We start from the raw sequence: 18,820 nt of genomic DNA on the forward strand, positions 1-18,820 counted from the left end.
TGATTGCTCTACATTTTATGATATGTCAAATTTTTAGATATTGTTAATGTTGAGATATGAAATATTTCATTGTATAAATTTTGTTTATATTTTTTTTGTAACTATGTACATATTTGTGTATGTTATATAGCTTAAACTCCTTTTCTAAATTTTGAAAATTAGCAAATGTTTTACCATCTTGAACCTACTTAATATCCCAAACCTTGTCATAATGTATGTTTTGCAGCGTGTTATCAATGTTTGTTTGGTTTATCTTATACAGAGAAAACCCAATAAGAGATGAATGACCATCAAATTTTCATTTCATTATCTGATTATATTCCCAATAACTAGTTGCATAATTTTTGTTGTGCATGGATTGAGGTTCATTTTTTACTTCCCTTTTGAAATGCATGTGGATCACAAAACATCTTGAGCATACATGGATAGAAAGAAAGACAATAATATAGAAATAAATGTGAGATATTTGGCAACTTTTTATTTCTCATGGCTCCATTTTTCTCCAGTTGACAATGGTATATACTTAAAGCAAAACAACATTTCTTTGGTAACTTTATATGTAGTGTGGTATTCACTAGAGCTTGACCAATTCCTATATCTCAAAACGATTTGGAGAAAATTGTGTTGAAAATGGGTAATATAAGATTTAGAAACAACTAAAGACAAGTAACAAAATTAGAATTTAGGAGGAAGCAATGCGTGATAAAAAGAATGCATAAACTCAACTACAATTGATCATGCAACAAGTCCATCTACGAAGTTACTATAGCACCCACTTTTTAATGTACCACAATTTAAATTGTTCCTTTTCTTCAATGCATGATTTTTTGTGGCTTATCAATTATATCATTTTATCTTCTACAAATTCACATTTGTTGATCACAAAGAGCAACCAAAAGAAGATTTGAAGTTACAAGCACACCAATCTTTTATGTCTTTCTATGCATTTAAATGTGACATTTGTTTAGGAGAACGTCCAAAAAATAGTTAGACGTAACTTTAATTCATTCAAAATGAATGCCACTATGTACAAGAATGTCTTATCTATTGATACATGTTTGTAGACTACGATTTTTAGACACTTCCTTTTGTTATGTAAAGCTTAATTTATACTATCAAATCAAACACCTATCCATGTATCCTTACACCTCCACTAGGTTGGAGGTGCTAGTTTACTCATCATAACACATAGAAACACTTTTAAAGGAAAAATTTAAAAAAAAATCCACGCCAAGCTACCTTTATATTCGAAGGAAACATGTATGTACGCTAGCTATCATACCTACCCGCCATTTATGTACGCTAGCTATCATACCTACCCGCCATTTACCCAATTTTGTTATCCTTTACGTCCAAGATTTTAATTTAGCTAAAAGCTTGATAATGTCAAACATAACCACTACAGTAAGCTCCAAATCAATAACGTCAAACGTCATGGACGACCTCAGCATTTTGACTAGCTAAAAGCTTGATAATGTCAAACATAACCACTACAGTAAGCTCCAAATCGATAACGTCAAACGTCATGGACGACCTCAGCATTTTGACTATCAGATCTGTTGTCGTTGCCCTTCTACACCGATCTAAAGTAGGTGCATGCATCTGCACCAAATGTTGAACATCAAAATTCTAGTATAAATACACTAGAAGCCATGAAATCCCATCAAGACAGTTGCCCTTTTGCCCTTTTGTTGCTGTTCAGCGAGTAACGTAAACTATACTTTCCTAGGGTTTGTTGTTTGCAGGAAGTTTAGCATAACAGTGATTTAAGAACAAAAATGGGAGCAATGTGAGTATAGTGATCTATTCTTGATTTTTCTGCTTATAAAAGCATTTATTTTTAGATGCCCAAAATCTATATCTGTAGATGAACATGTAATTAATATGATCTGAACTGAATTGCAGCGATGTAATCCCGCCTGTTTTGAATTCTAAATCGGAGCCCCCTCCGTTGTTTGATGGAACAACAAGGTATGCTCTACTATTTTTGAATCGGTAACATATTTTGTTAGAATGCATTTTTGTTCGCTATTGGTTTATTCTTGCAAGTTTGTTCTTACGAATTAGGGTTTTGCAGATTGTACATTAGTTTGACCTGTCCCTTCGCTCAGCGTGTTTGGGCTTCCAGAAACTACAAGGTGGTTTGATTTTCATATAATTTATGCTGCTTTTATGTTAATGGTTTTGATTGCCTTCTCATTAACAATAAGTTGAACAAAATGCAGGGTCTGAGTGATATTGAGATAGTTGTAATAGATTTGCAGGACAGACCCACATGGTACAAGGAAAAGGTTTACCCTTCTAACAAGGTATACAACTTTTTGTTTTCCTTTAACTCCATGTTTTGAATGGCAAGCACATAGGCCAGAAATGATTCTGAGAGCCATGATCGGTTCCCTGGATTGGGTGGTGTTTTCAATTATTGAATGGATATCAGCTTATGGAATTGTTAGTGTCTGGTTTAAGGGTTGGGTTAGAATTGTAAATATAATAACAAACAAAGAAATTGAATCAAAGAAGACGAAATACACAAGAACACAGATTTATCGTGGTTCAGCAAAACTTTGCCTACATCCACACTTGAGCAGGGAAATCTTTATCATGAAAACATCTGATACAATGTAGTGCAAGACAGCATACGTATATTTATATATTAGCATAAGCCTTCAATTGAAGAGCCATGAGAAGATGAATAGACAGTGAGACCGTTGGGCTTCATATCCCAACAATCTCCCCCATGAAGACCAACCAACACTGCCATGCACTGAAGCATTCCCTACTCCCTTTTCAAATTTTAGATAACAATCAAACCTTGGGAAGATCTCAAAGTCACCAAACTCTGTTCCAGCACAGTGCGAATGAGTCTTCTCCACATTTTTCCAGACTTGATAAAGTCTACTAGAAGAATATCTTCTCCAATATTTGAATATGCAAAGTTGCCCACAAATCCATGGAAAGAGTTACCACTTTCTGCACATTCAACAAGATTAATTCCTCTGTCATCCGAATCCACATAAACATCCATGAATCCCGAGTAACTAGTTTTAATACTTGACACTGGTCCAGGGGTATCTTCAGAAACCATTCCATATTCTTTTTTCAAACTTACACTAGTGCCTCTTCCAACCTTACATCCAAATAGTGTAGCTAGTGCTCTGGCTGTTGATTTCTCAACCAATAGAACCATGTACTTCGCTCTATCCAGTAACAAGAGTCCTACAATGTTTAGAACAACATCAACAAGTAGCAGGGCCAATAGAATAGCATACTGGTTGACAATCTTATTATTCAAACACAACTCTTTGGTTCCCACAAAACTGGGCTAGAGAATGTCTTCTGAATCATCATAGGGATCTTCAACTTGATCACATGATTTCACAAACTCTTGGGTCCCAAAGACCGTTGGAATGGTACCACCACTAACATCTGCAGACATGCGTGATATATTTTGCGGTGAAGAAGGGCATATATAGGGAATTTGAGGGTGGGAGACCAGAGAGTGCGTCTCTATGAGAGACTGAGGAAACTCATTTTCTATGGGCTCTGCAAGCCCCTTTTCATAGCTCCTTGCCACGGTGTATTGGGAGTTTCCCTTCTGACTATGAGCCGCATCCTCCGGCTGAGTAGAGATTTGAATTTCCTCGTCAAATAGACCTCCATGTTCGCCAAATAAACTGTCACTTTCACCAAACATACCGCCCCCCAGAATTTCCTGTGGGGTGTCATGGATAAATTCATTCTGCTGCCAAATATCTTGTGTGGCATCTCTGTCAATGTCTGTTAATGACTGTGGTCAGAGGATGTTTATGCAGGATTGGTGTGGGATTACTCATATTCCAATTTTGCTTCTGAGGTGTGGGAGAAGAGCCCGCAATCAATGCATTCCATTCTTCTTCTATTTCTACAAACCGCAACAATAAATCATCAGAGTCTTTATTCTCTGACATGCCAAAGGCTTCCGGATCATGTGCAGCCTTGAGCTCCTGGCCCTCACTAGCCCTTTTGAGCTCTATAATCCCCGCGCTCCTTAGATCTTCAATTGCCAGGCACCTGAAATCTTCTTGTGATTTCTTTTCACTAAGAGGAAACTTCTCTCTCTGCGAGTCATACATTTTTGCAAGATAAATGTCCTTTGAATTGCTTTTCCCACTATCCTCTTCTTCCTGAAACAAAATTTCTTCAAAAGACTCCCACTCTTTTTCAAAGTTATCTTTCTCAATATTCACTATGCGACACAAAACCTCCAACTTATAGTGCAGATAAAATAGTTGGTCTGTGAGAAGGAAATTCTTTTCCTTCAACCTCATAAATCTTTCTTCTTGATACTCCTCCTCAGTCATATAAACACCCGCTTCATAAAGTTCATCCTCACTTTCTTCAGCATCCTCCTCTATAGCCTCAACTTCATCCTTGCTTGCTTCAACATCCTCCTCTTCAGCAGAATCTAAATTTTCAAGAAATTCTTTAATGATAAAAACAGCATCGTCTTCTTCTTCCATATTGCTCAAGCCAAACTGGCTCTGATACCAATTGTAAATATAATAACAAACAAAGAAATTGAATCAAAGAAGACGAAATACACAAGAACACAGATTTATCGTGGTTCAGCAAAACTTTGCCTACATCCACACTCGAGCAGGGAAATCTTTATTATGAAAACATCTGATACAATGTAGTGCAAGACAGCATACGTATATTTATATAGACAGTGAGACTGTTGGGCTTCATATCCCAACAAGAATGAGGGTTTGCCAAGATAAGATGTGTATCAATTTGTTTTACCAAATCTGATTAAGTGGGCAACATGATTGTTCTGAACATTTGTATGTTAATTTCATATGGCTAGGCAGGGTAGATTGGTTCAGTACAATATGGTTCAATATGAGCATTTAGAGTTGAAAACTGAATCAAAAACCAAATCAACGATGGAGTGATAGTGAAGGGGGCTAATAGCTCAGTGGTAAAGGATTCCAGTAGGCTCAGATTTTAGCTGCACCAAGAAAAGTTTAACATTGTATGAGATCTCTGGCTAAGGATCTTAGTAGGTTTGGATCTAGTTAGTTCATGGAAATGAGCCACACCTGAACCAAAGATGAACTGGTCCCCAGGAGTTGAGGAAGTTAGTGGTAGAGTACCCCAGGGTTAAATGGGAGGTCATAAGTTTTTGCATTCACAAAGTCTTTTTAGCTATTTGACAGGAGGAGTCTAATGCTGAAATCCTTTTGGTGAAGAGTTAAAGATTGAGGGTGTCCATTTTCAATATTCATCTGGGAGTGATTCCAGAATCTAGCCTCATCTGCGTCATCCTTTATGATATCGCAGATATCACAGCTCATTAAGAACCATTTAACTTTACTAAGACAACAAGAATCTATTGATAGCAGGTCTTAAATATGACTTATAATTTGTGAAAAATTTCTATTTTTACTTGATTGGGATTAAGTATATCTCTATCTACATTTTTTGTGGCTGCAAAATATGTATACTAATAAACTCGAAGCGTTTTTTTTTCGGTTTAGGTCCCTTCTCTTGAGCATAATGGCAAAGTCACAGGAGAAAGTTTGGACTTGCTGGCCTATCTGGAGACCAATTTTGGAGGGCCTAAACTCCTTCCCACGGTATATGATGCTTCTGCTCTACCCATCAATTTTATTGTTATTCCATTTCACAATCTTAATTATTATATTAAAATTTCATGCAGTTTGGGCTGGTCAAAAACTTAATCATGGTCACATTACTGAAGACCATGAAAACTTTTTGGGAAGTTTAAATCATTCATTTAGACTATCTTGTTTTTACCGTTTAACTGTTTTTAATGTTCTTTCCTTTTTGTACGCTAAACTGGCATCTCCAAATGTTTATGCTTTTGTGATTTGTTCTTTCTAGTGACCCACTTAGCAATAAAATGTAGGGCAATATATCTTTCACTTTTTGGGAAGACAGGGTAAGGAGTGGATCTGGCTTTCTACTGCTTGGGCAAGTAGTCTCTTCCTTAACTTTTATTAGCAATCCTATTAAAAATCATGTATCCATTGTTTGTCCAGGACCCGGTCAAAAAGGAGGCTGCAGATGAGCTACTGAAGTATGTAGACACTTTTACAACAGCAGGGTTCCAAGCATTGAAAAAGCCACAAGCTGAGGTTCCAGAAGCACTTGGTAAGAGGAATGTTTTCTTGCAGATATTAATGGGCTCATTGTAGAATTCTTGATCGTTGTGATGAATTGGGTTCATAAATTGATCATTTACTTTCCCAATGGCAATGGCAGCGCCTGTTCTTGATCATTTGGAAAATGCTTTGGGGAAATATGATGGCGGGCCTTACTTTTTAGGTGAAATCAGTTTGGTAAGCCATCTAATGCATAGTTATTTCCAGGATTTGATCTCTTAGCCCTTTGTGTTTACTGCTGCTCACAATTGTGAGATTTTGCATGAAATCTATGCAGGTTGATTTTGCATATGCCCCTTTTTTTGAAAGATTTCAGATCGTGTTCCCTAGATTTAAGAACTACGACATCGCACTTGGCAGGCCAAAACTATTGAAATGGTTTCAGGTAAGGTCAAAATCTCTCTATGTCAGCCTTCTTTTATTGTAAGGTGTAAATTTTTTTTATTGTTCTATAATCAGTTCCCCTGTTGTGTGCAATAACATGCTGTTTTGACTACAGGAAGTGCAAAAGACTCATGCATATGGAATAACAAAACCTGACCCAGAAGTAATTGCTGCAGCGTTTCAGAAATTCATAGTATGTGATTACTGATACTAATAAGTTCTTGGGTACATGTTTTTAACATCTGAATATCTGAGAGAAAAAGAATGGGTTCCTTGAAAGGCGCATACTTATTATTTTTATCTTTCTGCAGGCTAATTAGATTGATGCACTCAAATGAAGTGGCTTAAAATTATATTGTTACTAGATGCTGAAGGAATGAGGTCCTGGTGTTCGGGTGAAGAAAGCTGATATTATAGTTATTATTATGGTGTATCTAAATTCAGTGTTCGATTAGAATTACAATATTTGTATAAATAAAGTATTCTAGCCATACTGGAATCCTTGTAATTCTGTTATTGTGATATATCTGAGTAAAGTGTTCGTTTAGAATATTTCTATAAATGAAGTGTTCCATGCATACTGGTATCCTTGTAATGTTTAGATTGTAGGATGAAATACCCTGAATAATAATATTTTGGATATTCTCCACTGTATGGCCATGGTGTTCTTTGCAGACAAAACTAAATTTGACAAAACTTCTGATGGAGCCGAATTGGCTTAGGGCGAGTATCTACGGGCAACGACTGGGCAGCATCCAGGCTGACCCATTTACGGTAATTATGAATTAATTGAAAAATTGAAATAGAATGGATAGAATATTTATCACAAAATTAATAATTAGAATAAATGAGTCAGTTCGGTGCTGCATGGTACAATGGCTTATCTATTTAGGCATATTTATTATTTAATTTAATTATAATTTTAAAAACTTTTTATAAAAAATAAATAAATTATTTTCAACATTATTTTTCATAGACCTAAAAAAAAGATAAAACACTATAGGAAGTTTTGATTGTAAAATTTACAAGGGAAGCTTTTAAATAGAAAATAAGGTGCATTATTAAGTGTTATTCGATTTTAATATTGATAGCAAGTCTTTGCATTATTGCTTACATAAAATTAATACTTGACACATTCATTAAAATTGTGAGAGGGTGTGACAAAATTAAAGGTAGGAGGTGGTCGTATTCATTTTTTCCCTTTGCGATTGTTTCAACAATTTATTTTTTCCAAATAGTAAATTTAATTTATAAGGAATTACCTTTATTACTAGTAGCAATTACACTTTAGTCTACCATAGATGTGGAAAAAGTGTTCTCTGTGTGTGTGTGTGTTGAGAGAGAGAGAGAGAGGAGGTGGGAGGAAACATACCAAGAATTGAGAGTTATGTGAGATTAATATTCCAATTATTAGATACTCAAGTAAAGTGGATCTGCAATGTACAATCTTACATTCCACACATATATGTTTGCCTTTATGAATGTTTAACGGGATATCTTTTAATGCTACCTATGACTAGCTGCTATAGAAATCCTTTAGCCATCCAACCTTTCACTCTTTTCTACTGCCTTCAAAGGATCAAATTGTAGCAACATATAAAGCCTTTGCAAGCATTTAGTTGGCCTCGGAAAATAGTGCATTATTCAAGAATAGGGAAATATTTTACATTATAGGTTAGGACCTAAATCATAAGAATCACTCACAAATATACCTAAAACATGACAAACCAACCCACAAGTAGGTCATGAAACATGAAGAATAGTGATGTTATGCTAGAAATCCAAGATATCTCAAACATAACAAATGAAGGTATGAACCTTATGTTGGCAATTTGGCTAAGGGGATGCTATGAGGTTGCCAGTGGGAAAACTTTGGAGTTATGTTTTGGAGAGGAAGATTTAGAAAACTGTCTAAGTGTTTTGAAGATTAACTACCAACAAAGACACCTTGTTGGTTAGCGCACTTCACTGACAACATTTTGCCACGTGCATACTTGACATAATGTAGTATAGAGTATGAGCATCTTAAATCTAAGAGCGCAAGTCTCTATGACTTGTCCAAACAGAGATATCAATGATTTATCAGTTATAGGTTTGCACAGGCAAAACAATATAGAGTTGAGAGAATGATTAATTGTGTTAAGGAATTATTTTGGTTTACCAAAATAATTACTTAACTATTATGGGATGAGATCTTAGATGTTAACCCTAACTTAGGATGAGGTGTTTTTATGTTTTGGGAAAGCATGCAAGAAGGTTGAAGACCGATTGTATAAAATAGTTGGATATAAAGGAAAGAGTTTTGTATGCGAAGTTGTGTGATGACTGTCATTGTATTATGATTATTATATAATGCAAAATTTATGTTATAGCAAAGCAAAGGTGGTACATGCAAAGTTTTGTGAAGCGAGCCACCAAGGGCAAATCAGATATTGAATATACCAACACTGTCAAAAAGGTTTTTATATCTATACCTTTTGTGTATAGAATATATCATTGTATATACATGTTTGAGAAGTAGGCTCAACTTGCTCCTTTTGTAATTGTAATACCAACTCCTAACACGATTGAGGCTTCTAACAAGGCCTAGTCCTCTAACAAGGACATATACACTATACAAATATAATAGACTCCTAAGAGGGTCAATATCTTTCACAAGATACTTTTGATTAGTGGATTATTTTGTGGGTGCCATCCCCACCAAAGTTCTCCCTTTGCTAAGGTTTTCCTAGTTAACAAATAATGGTGTTATGAGTTGCATTGTGTTGATGTTATGTTTTCTTTTCAATTTAATCTTATATGCATGCTTAAAGTTTGTTAAAGATATCCATAGTTGGGAAAAAGTTTGTGTAATATTGATTCAACCCCCCTCGCCCCCCGCCCCCCCTCCGTCTCTCTCGCTCACTATTTCCTATTCCTCAGAATTGGTATCAGAGCACAGTTACTCAAGGAGGCCTAACAACTTGAGTATAATCTCTATGGATATGGATCAATTACAGAAGAAACTGGAGGAAGTTCTTGAGGAACTTGATGTAATCACATACGAAAGAGATAATCTAAAAATCAAACTTAAAGATGCTCAAGATTTCATTTAGAAGTTAAAAAAGTAGATTGAATCTACTAAGTATAAGGAGGAGTCAAATGATCAGATCAAGGATAGTGATGTAGTTTCTAAAATAGAGAAGGAGAATAAGATTTTGAAGCATGAACTTGAGATCCCAAATCTTAAGATGAGTGTGATGAAAGATGAGAAGAAAAGTCGATTAGATTTGGGATTTGAGAATGCAGATATGAAATCCAAACTTACCAAGGTGACATCTGAACTTGAATCTACAAAGATTCAATTTATAGAACTTGAGAAGTACAACACTATTGTGAAAGGAGAGCTCACACAAACAAAGCAACATCTTGAAAAGTTGTATTCTAGCACTGAGAATCTTGATGAGCGGATCATGTCACAAAGACCTATTTATAATCAGATAGGAATTGGATATACTAAAAGATCATCATCTAAGAAATTTGAAGTCACCAAGGAACTAGATCTAGTGATCCAACAACTTGAACAACAAGAAGAAGATCTGAAAAAAGAAGTACCTAATCGATTTGAACAATCTAAAGAAGTGAAGAAACAATTTAATGGAAGATGCTTTGCATGCAATGGAATTGGTCACATGAAGAAGGACAATACAAGTAAGTATACTAACCCTTTTTCTAGTTATTGTTACGAGTGCTTTTCTTATAGATATGGAGCTAATGAATGTACGAAATCTAGATAGAATAATAATAAATAAATGTATCAAAGTACTAATGAAGCAATTAGTAGACCTATTGGGCAAAAGTTTGTGGAATATTGATTCACCCCCACCCCCCCAGTATTTCCTATTTCTAAAACCTTAATGAAGGTAAAGCATGATATTAAGAACACACCATGAGGTGTCCAACAACAAATGATCCAAATTGAAGAAATGATGAAAGAAACTTAGTGACAGACAAACATAAAGAAATAGTAAATACAATATTATTAGTAAATGCAGGATTGTCGAGAACCCAAGATGTGCCTACATCAAACACTTGGGGTTATTTGAAAAGTGAGTCCCTCACTTCTGTGGGGCTAAAAGAAAACCAAGATGGTCAACCTTGGCTTGAGAAATCTAGGAACAATATTTAACTAGTCTATCATTCCATTTCACAAGATACTCTTTATACGATCTACCTCTTATACTTCTACCAATTCTACTATCCAAAATCTCTTCCATCTCATTCATACGCTTCTCAAGATGCATTTGTTCAACATTTGATCCACTAGTTTCATCGAGATCTACCTCATGATACTCATAGAATTTTGCAACATTGAATATAGGTGATATATCCATGCTCTTTGGCATTCCACTTCATTGACATTCTCTGAGTCAATTCTCCTCAACATCTTACACAATCCAAACTTCATCATCATCATCTTGTTATACATTCCAATTGAAAATCTACCTTCTTCCAATAAACCATGACCTCGTCTCCTTCTAAAATTTCCTTATTTATCTTCTTCATACTCGCCCTCTCATTATACTTATTTATGTTCTCCAATTGTTGTCTAAATTCATCATGCACATTTGACATCTTGACTTTTGTGAATTCTTCTCCTACACTGTGCTTAACTTCTTGACTAATATTTCTTAAGTCTTAGGTAACACTTCCAATTTGACTACTTCCTTGGAAAAAAAAATGCTATATGTATTGCATTTGTAGTCTTTTTACAAGGGATGAAATGTGACATCTTTTAAAATATTTCCACAACTATAAATATAGAATCATCACCTCTTTGTGCCCTCGATAACCCAAGTAATCTAAAATCCATAAAAATGTCTTCCCATGGTCTAATTGATACTATCAAAGGTGTATAAAATCAAGAATTTTGACTATTCCATTTAGCAAGCTAACAAACTTTATAAATTTGAACAAAATTTCTTACATCCTTATGAGTCAAGGCTAAAAATACTTCACTCACCAAAGCCATTATCTTGTCAATACCATAATGTCCAGCTAATCATCCCCAATGATTTTCCATAATTAATTTGTCTCTCATTAAACCCCTAGGTATACACAACTAAGATCCATTAGATAACATACCATCCTGAATCGAATAATCTAACCATTAATTTTGGTCTACTATAATAGGTTCTCTGCAAGCATTCAACCTATCTCACATGTCTTTAATTTTACTTACCTTGACTATTCAAATACTTTAATGATATCAATATGCAACATAAATTCCTTAGGCCATAGGTAATGTATCCACTTCTTCAAAATGTATCACCTTAAAATGGAATCACTTCTGTATTAAGAATGTTTAGCCCTCCGAGTAAGTGGTTTGGGGTCATGTCAAGCGCCTTTAATGGATCTTTGCATGGATCTGGCTATTTTCCTCTATTATGCTCCTCTCTCTATTTCCAACCTATTTTCTAACAACATGCTCTGTGAAACTAAGAACTTTGACTTCTGGATCAAGGACGACCTCGTGGGTCAAGGTCAACCACGACCCTGACCTAGGTCAAGCATGACCTCAACCTTGACCTAAGGCAGGATCGACCTTATCCCTGACCCCAACTTCATTTTTTAATTTTTGAAAGTTTTGGTGTCTCGGGCTTCAGAAAGTTTATTTTCCTACTTCTAGGTCAATTGTTTCTGGTTTCAGAATGGTAGACTCTCAAATTATGTTTAATCTAGGTCTATTCCTAGGGGTTAAGGATGACCTAGTGGGTCAGGGTTGACCTCGACCCTAACCTAGGTCAAGGACGACCTCAACCCTAACCTAGATCAAGGACGACCTCGACCTTAACCTAGGGTAGGGTCGACCTCATCCCTGACCCTAGGTTCATTTTTCAATTTCTAGAAGTTTTGGGATTCTAGGCTTTGGAAAGATTCTTTTCTTGCTTCTAGGTTGGCTCATTCGGGTTTTAAAATGGTAGACTCTTAAATTGCATTTAATCTAGGTCTATTTATAGGAGTTAAGGTTAAATGGGATTTAATGCTTCTATGTCAGCCTTCTCTAGGAGTTAGTGCCCTAGATTTCTCTATAAGGAAGCCTTCTTCCCTCATTTTGACATCAATTATCTTTCGCATCCATCATCCACTCTCTATGAGTGAAGTTATTATCTACCTTTTATGAAGTGAAGATCTACTTGCATTCAAGCATTCAAAGTGTTCAAGCATCCAATTCATCAAGGAGATCTATTGTTAGCCATTGAAGGATTCAATCTCTATGGAGCCCTCTTATTGAAGATTTCTCCATCCATATCATCCAAGCCTTTTCCTATGCAAAGAGACATTCAAGATTGATGTTGAAGATCTAATGCCATTGTTTTGAGACATCCTACATACATTACTACATTCATTTGGAGCATCTGTATTTTTGGATTCAAGGATTCAAATCCTCCACAAGGATTTCAACATAAGTGAGGTGAATAGTTCCATTTACTTTGTTTATGCATATTAGAATTTCAATGTAATTTCAAGGTTAATTCCAAACTGGGGTTTGACTAAGGAGCCCCCCATCCAAACAAACAAACCATTTTCCTTGCAACTATAGGTGTGGAACAACAAATTGAAGAGAAGATTAAGATATCCTTTCATTGAACTTGTGAGATCTGTAAATAGAAATTTTGTCGGAGCAATGCAGGTCAAGGTCAACTTTTTGGGGTACAATTGTGCCCAGGTAAGATTGTGCCCCACTATCAGGGTCAAGGCCGACCTCCCTTCAAAAAGACAAAAGATTTCTGGGTTTTTTTCATCTCAACATTTCCATTTCGGAACAAGTTGTAGAATTCCCTAAAACTATATACAGACATCAAAAATCAACATTTTCTAGATTCAAGGTTAGTATTTGTATTTTATCTATTTCAAAAATTGAAGCAGATACCCTTCAAAATAGAAAGATCATTTAACCCCACTTTCTCCCTATTCTCCCTCACTTGATCCATTTATGCATTGGTCACTTTTTTCTGCTTAATCAATTTGGATCATTACTTTTGGAAATTAGGGTTAAGAAAGGGAAAAACTTTAAATTCTATTTTCTTTCTATTCATTTTGGTGAACCCAACACGCTTACCCTCTTTTCTTTTGTGGAATTAGATGCCTTATTGTGTTTTGTGGTGTTATATATCATTTCGTACTTGTTAGGTCTTTTCTTGCATTAAGATTATATTTAGTTTATGTTCTTGCATTTTAATTGAAAAATACAATTTTTATTTTTGTAAAATCTCTTTCAAAATACATAAATATTCAGTCTTTATGTTTTCTTAGTTTAGTTCATTTGCATTGCATTCTTTGTTACTTCTAGTCCTACTTCTAATCTTAGGGTTAGACATAGTTGTAGACTTATGGGTATCTTTGAGCTTGAGTCTTCTTCTCCTTTCCTTAGGATTTTGGATGAGCCTTTGATTCTTCCTAATTCTAATCCTCTTATGGAGAAAAAATCTTCTCACTCATCTCATGATTAGGATGATGCTTTAAGAGTTCCTCCTGAACAAGTCCAAAAACTTTCAAGTGAACTTGATAAAATGGGTAATTGGCTTCTTCAAGAAAACCATAATCAAGATTCTATTCAAGCTATTAAAGCTCTTAAGAAAATTCTTCATGATAGTGACCAAGATGTTAATCTCTTGCATGGTATTACTCACCTTGTGCATTTTAATGTTAAACCTCTACCTCAAGAAGCTCAAGATTTATGAATGTTTCCTCCTGTCACTAGTGTAGAACTTTTTTCTGTTCCTCTTCCTAGTGTTCCTATTTACATTCCTTCTTTGGTGACTGTGACAATTCCCTCTATCCCTATGGGTGTTCTTCCTGTGTCCCTTCCTACATCACAACCTTCTTATCACACTGTCTCTTTTACATATTATGCTTCTCTGCCAACTATAGTTCCTAGTGTTCCTCCAGGTGTGTCTTCCATTCCTGCAGCTTCATACACTTTACAGTGTATCTAATGTTTCTATTCCTCCTATTTCTTCTCATGATTCTACAATTATTAGTTTGGCTCAAATTGTGTCATCTTTACAACAACAACTTGCATCCTTGACTCAAAACAAGTTTAGTATCCCTACTTGTGACATGGGAAGTCCTTTGTCTCGGAACATTATTCATACTCCCATTCCTCAACAAGCTGATATGCCTCATCTTGAGAATTATAATGGTAAGGGAGACCCTATTTATCATGTTAAATATTTCAAATCCTTTGTAGTGATTATGCTCATGATCATAGGATTTTATCTAAGTTGTTTGCTAGAACTTTTTGTGACAAGGCATTACAATGGTTTTGTTCTTTGAAACCTTATTCTATTCATTCATTTCCTCAACTTGATAATGTTTTTATTCAACAATTTTAAAACAACATTGGCCTACAAGTGTCTTTGACTGATTTGGTGCACTGTAAACAAAATTCTAAAGAAAATTGGTAGAATTTATTGGTAGATTTGAGCATTTGCATGCTCAAATTTGCTATCCTATTCTTGATATTGATATTCAACATATGTTTATTTCAAATTTGCAAAAGGATATTAGAGATAAGATTTTGCTGACTGAATTTCCTTATTTTCAACAACTTTGTGCAGTGCTTCATCATTACCAATTAAAAGTGACTCAATTTGAGAGCACCACTCCAGTGGCTCCTATTCCTATTGATAAAAGTGATGCTGCTCCTAATCCAAATAAAGTTCAAAAATTAAATAACTATGTCAAGATAAATAAACAAGCAAATGTAGTTGCTGATCAAGTTGTTGTTGCATCTCGCAATGCCACTTTTGCATCTACTACGTTTCAATTGAATCATATGTTTACTCCTCCCTCTGAATATTTACGTTCTATTATGAATAGGTTAATAATTGATAATATGATTACTTTACCTACTACAATGTTGACTAAACCTTTTGATCCAAAATATTTTTGTCAATATCATTGCCAAAATGGTCATGATACTGAGAAATTTTATTCTTTAAAACATAAGGTTTAGGACTTAATTGATTCTAATGCTTTATTTATTAATAATTTTGATGGTAGTGGGAATAAATTTGTTTCTCCTCCTAATCAAAATCCGCAAATATTTTAACTACACATGACACTAATGCTATTGGTCAACCATCTTCTATGGATACTGTGTATGATTCAAAGATGGATGATCTTAATCATGTTGTTAATCAAGTGGAGCATGTGGTTCAATCTATATCTCCACCTCAACCTCAACCTCCGCTTCAATCTCAAGCTTCAACTCCACCTCAATTGAAGCCTAAGCCTAAATTGAAGCCTCAACCTAAAACTCGACAACAACCTATGAAAAAATGACCTTGGGAACTTTTGATTACCTTTGATGACTCTGAGACTATTAAAGCTCCTGATGGTCCCCTTTATATTTATGCTAAGTTTGTTGAGATATGTACTCATGGTTATCTTTTTGATGCTACCTCCTTAGTCAATGTTATTATAGATGAAATTTTTTTTTAATGAAAAGTTTGCAATGTGATTTTTATGATACATCGGACATGTGGATTGAAACTTGTAATGGTTTTCTTTATCCATCACTTGGTTCTATTGATTTATTGGTTGAACTTTGTGGAAAGATTTTGAACACCACCTTTTTTTTTGTTCCTACTTCCGATCAATTTCAAGTTAAGCTTGGTTTACCATGGTTGAATGCCATGCATGTTGTTGCTTCACCTATTCATAAATGTCTTAAGTTTATTTATGATGATGAAGTGAAGATGGTTAATCATAGTTTATATCATACTTCTAGGCCTAGGGATTCTTCTACCATTGACTTGTTTTGGCCTTCATTACCTAATTCATGTCCTTTTCAACTTGATCATCTTTTTCATTCATATCAAGTCTATAAGCATTGTAAGATTCTAGAGTTAAGTTTACCTACTAAGGATCTTAACCGTGGTATTTTTCCTACACCTTCCATACCTCCTTTATATATGGCTTCTATATCTATTAATCAAGCTCCTCCCATTGCTTGTTAGTCTGCTGATAATCCTATTAATCCTCCTATAGAACCTGTGAAGGATCCTGCAATTGCTCCTCCTAGTTCTCAACAAATTTCAAGGAAAAACATAATCGATCTGCTAACAAACATCATAAAAAGATTCGTGCTCAAGCTAAAGCTCATAATTCTCTTCTAAAAAAATCTTTACCTTCTTTGGATACAACTATGCATGATGTGTTAGAAGAAGTTTCTATTACTAATGATGTTAAGTTGCATGATTTTGATGATTCCATTCATATCTTAGATCCTATTTTGATTATTCTAGATGAAGAAGATACTCTTGATGATACTGATGATGTTAATGATGAGTATGAAACTATTGACATTGATGTTGATTTACCTAATATGTTTTCCTCACAATTGATACTTACACCTAGTATTGAACATTGTGATTTTCAAGAGGATCCTTGTTCAAATTGGCTATCATTCCTACTATGTTGGATATAGTCCCTCTTGCTGGTTACCCACCTTCTTTAAATGATATAAAACTAGATGGGGAGAGTAGGTGGCAATTTTGATTCGCTAGTCCCTCATGGTAGCCTTTGTTGTGCATTTGTTTGTTGTACTATATTTCTCCCGTGATGTCTTTGCTAAATGTTGTTAGATTCTTTATATGATCTTTATTTCTTTGTTAGTGCAAGGTAATAAAAGAATCAAACCTATTGTATTATTCCTCTATACGTATCTCTATTCTTACATATGTTGTTTCATGTTATTTTGTACTTGTGTTATTGTTCGTACATGTTTCCTTGTGTAATCCGCTTGGATTTGCGACTTGGTAGCACTAATTCATTTTGGTCTCTAGGTCATGGTCTGAAAATATTCACCTTTGTATCTCTTATGTGATCTTTCCTCCTTTGTGATTGTAGTTCTACTTTTTTGGGGGAATGATGCCAATTCATTTGCAATAATATCACATATATATTATCTTATGATCATATTGACCCCACAATAGGTAGATCCCTTCTGTGTTCTCTATATGTTTATGTACTATTTCCCCTGAGTTGTCTTTCTTTGAGGACATCTTGTAGTGGAAATGTAGTCAGTGGAATTTTTTATGTTTCCATCAAAGTCATTTCTCCTATTAAAATGTTAGCAACAACTTTAATGTGGAGGCATATGCTCTACTCACTTATCACACACACACACACACACACACACTTTAAGAAAAAAAAAACATATATTATTTTTCAAGATACTTTTTCTCCCTTTTTGGATTAGTGACTAACCCTTAAAGCATGGATTTATATTTTAGGATCTCTTGATCCCTTTAGTTTCAAATATATTTTTGATCCCTTAAAGTCGAATGTGTCCTTAAGATTAGATCTTCTTTTTGGGTTTACTCTTATAGAATAGAATTTTCTTAAGAGTGAATCCTTGATGGGTTGACTAATGAGTAGCCACATTCACTAGGTGGTTTAATTGCATCTTTTGAGTTGCACATTTTCTTTGTGGGGTTCACAATGAGACATAAGTTCTTATTGGGTGAGATAATTACTCTCTTTTTCTTTTTCTTTTTTCTTTTTTCTAGAGAGGTCTCTCTTATTGTGATCTTGGAGTTGACGAAGACTTAAGTCTCTGGAGACTTGAGGAACTTTTTGTCCCTTTGAATTTTATAAGATTATCTTTTCATTATGATCTACTTTACCAAGAGTTTGTATTGAGTCCATACTCTTGCTAAAGTGGGGGCTAAATGTATCGTCTTAAAATGGAAGCACTTCCGTATTAAGAATGTTTAGCCCTTTGAGTAAGTGGTTTGGGCTCATGTCAAGTGCCTTGAATGGGTCTTTGCATGGATCTAGCTATTTCCCCCCTATTCTGCTTCTCTCTCTCTCTCTCACTCTCTCTCTCTCTATTTTTGGCCTATTTTTTAACAACCTGCTCTGTAAAACTGAGACCTTTGACTTTTAAGTCAAGGACAACCTAGTGGGTCAAGGATGACCTCAACCTTGACCTAGGGAAATGTCAACCTCATCCTTGACCCTAGGTTCATTTTTCAATTTCTAAAAGTTTTGGGATCTTGGGCTTTGAAAAGTTTCTTTTCCCACTTTTGGGTTAGATTTTTTAGTTTTCTGAATGGTAGACTCTTAAATTACATTTAATTTAGGTCTATTCCTAGGGGTTAACATTAAATGGGATTTAATTCTCCTATGTCAGCCTTCTCTAGGAGTTAGTGCCCTAGATCTCTATATAAGGAAGCCTTCTTCCCTCATTTTGACATCGATTATCTTGCCCATCC

The 18,820-nt window shown here is 35.0% G+C and overlaps 1 protein-coding gene across 1 annotated transcript; it reads left to right on the forward strand.

Annotated features, from left to right (window-relative positions):
* Positions 1–1,665: 1,665 nt before the first annotated feature.
* Positions 1,666–7,205, forward strand: LOC149577092 (glutathione S-transferase L3-like). The gene is made up of 10 exons (XM_089822107.1): positions 1,666–1,789; positions 1,906–1,971; positions 2,078–2,138; positions 2,226–2,309; positions 5,520–5,618; positions 6,045–6,156; positions 6,268–6,344; positions 6,445–6,552; positions 6,667–6,744; positions 6,863–7,205. The coding sequence occupies exons 1-10, from the start codon at positions 1,779–1,781 to the stop codon at positions 6,869–6,871; spliced, it is 705 nt and encodes a 234-aa protein (XP_089678233.1). The 5' UTR covers positions 1,666–1,778; the 3' UTR covers positions 6,872–7,205.
* The last annotated feature ends 11,615 nt before the right edge of the window (positions 7,206–18,820 follow it).

The sequence above is a fragment of the Cupressus sempervirens genome, chromosome 1 (assembly GCF_028749045.1).
Source record: "Cupressus sempervirens isolate cs-2001-9-10 chromosome 1, ASM2874904v1, whole genome shotgun sequence".
Lineage (NCBI taxonomy): Eukaryota > Viridiplantae > Streptophyta > Pinopsida > Cupressales > Cupressaceae > Cupressus > Cupressus sempervirens.

What these genes read in the sequence shown, in the direction of transcription:
- LOC149577092 (XM_089822107.1), top strand. An exon ending in TTGTTTGATGGAACAACAAG is followed by an intron (nt 1,972 to 2,077) that starts GTATGCTCTACT and finishes AGGGTTTTGCAG; the next exon opens with ATTGTACATTAGTTTGACCT. An exon ending in GGCCTAAACTCCTTCCCACG is followed by an intron (nt 5,619 to 6,044) that starts GTATATGATGCT and finishes TTGTTTGTCCAG; the next exon opens with GACCCGGTCAAAAAGGAGGC.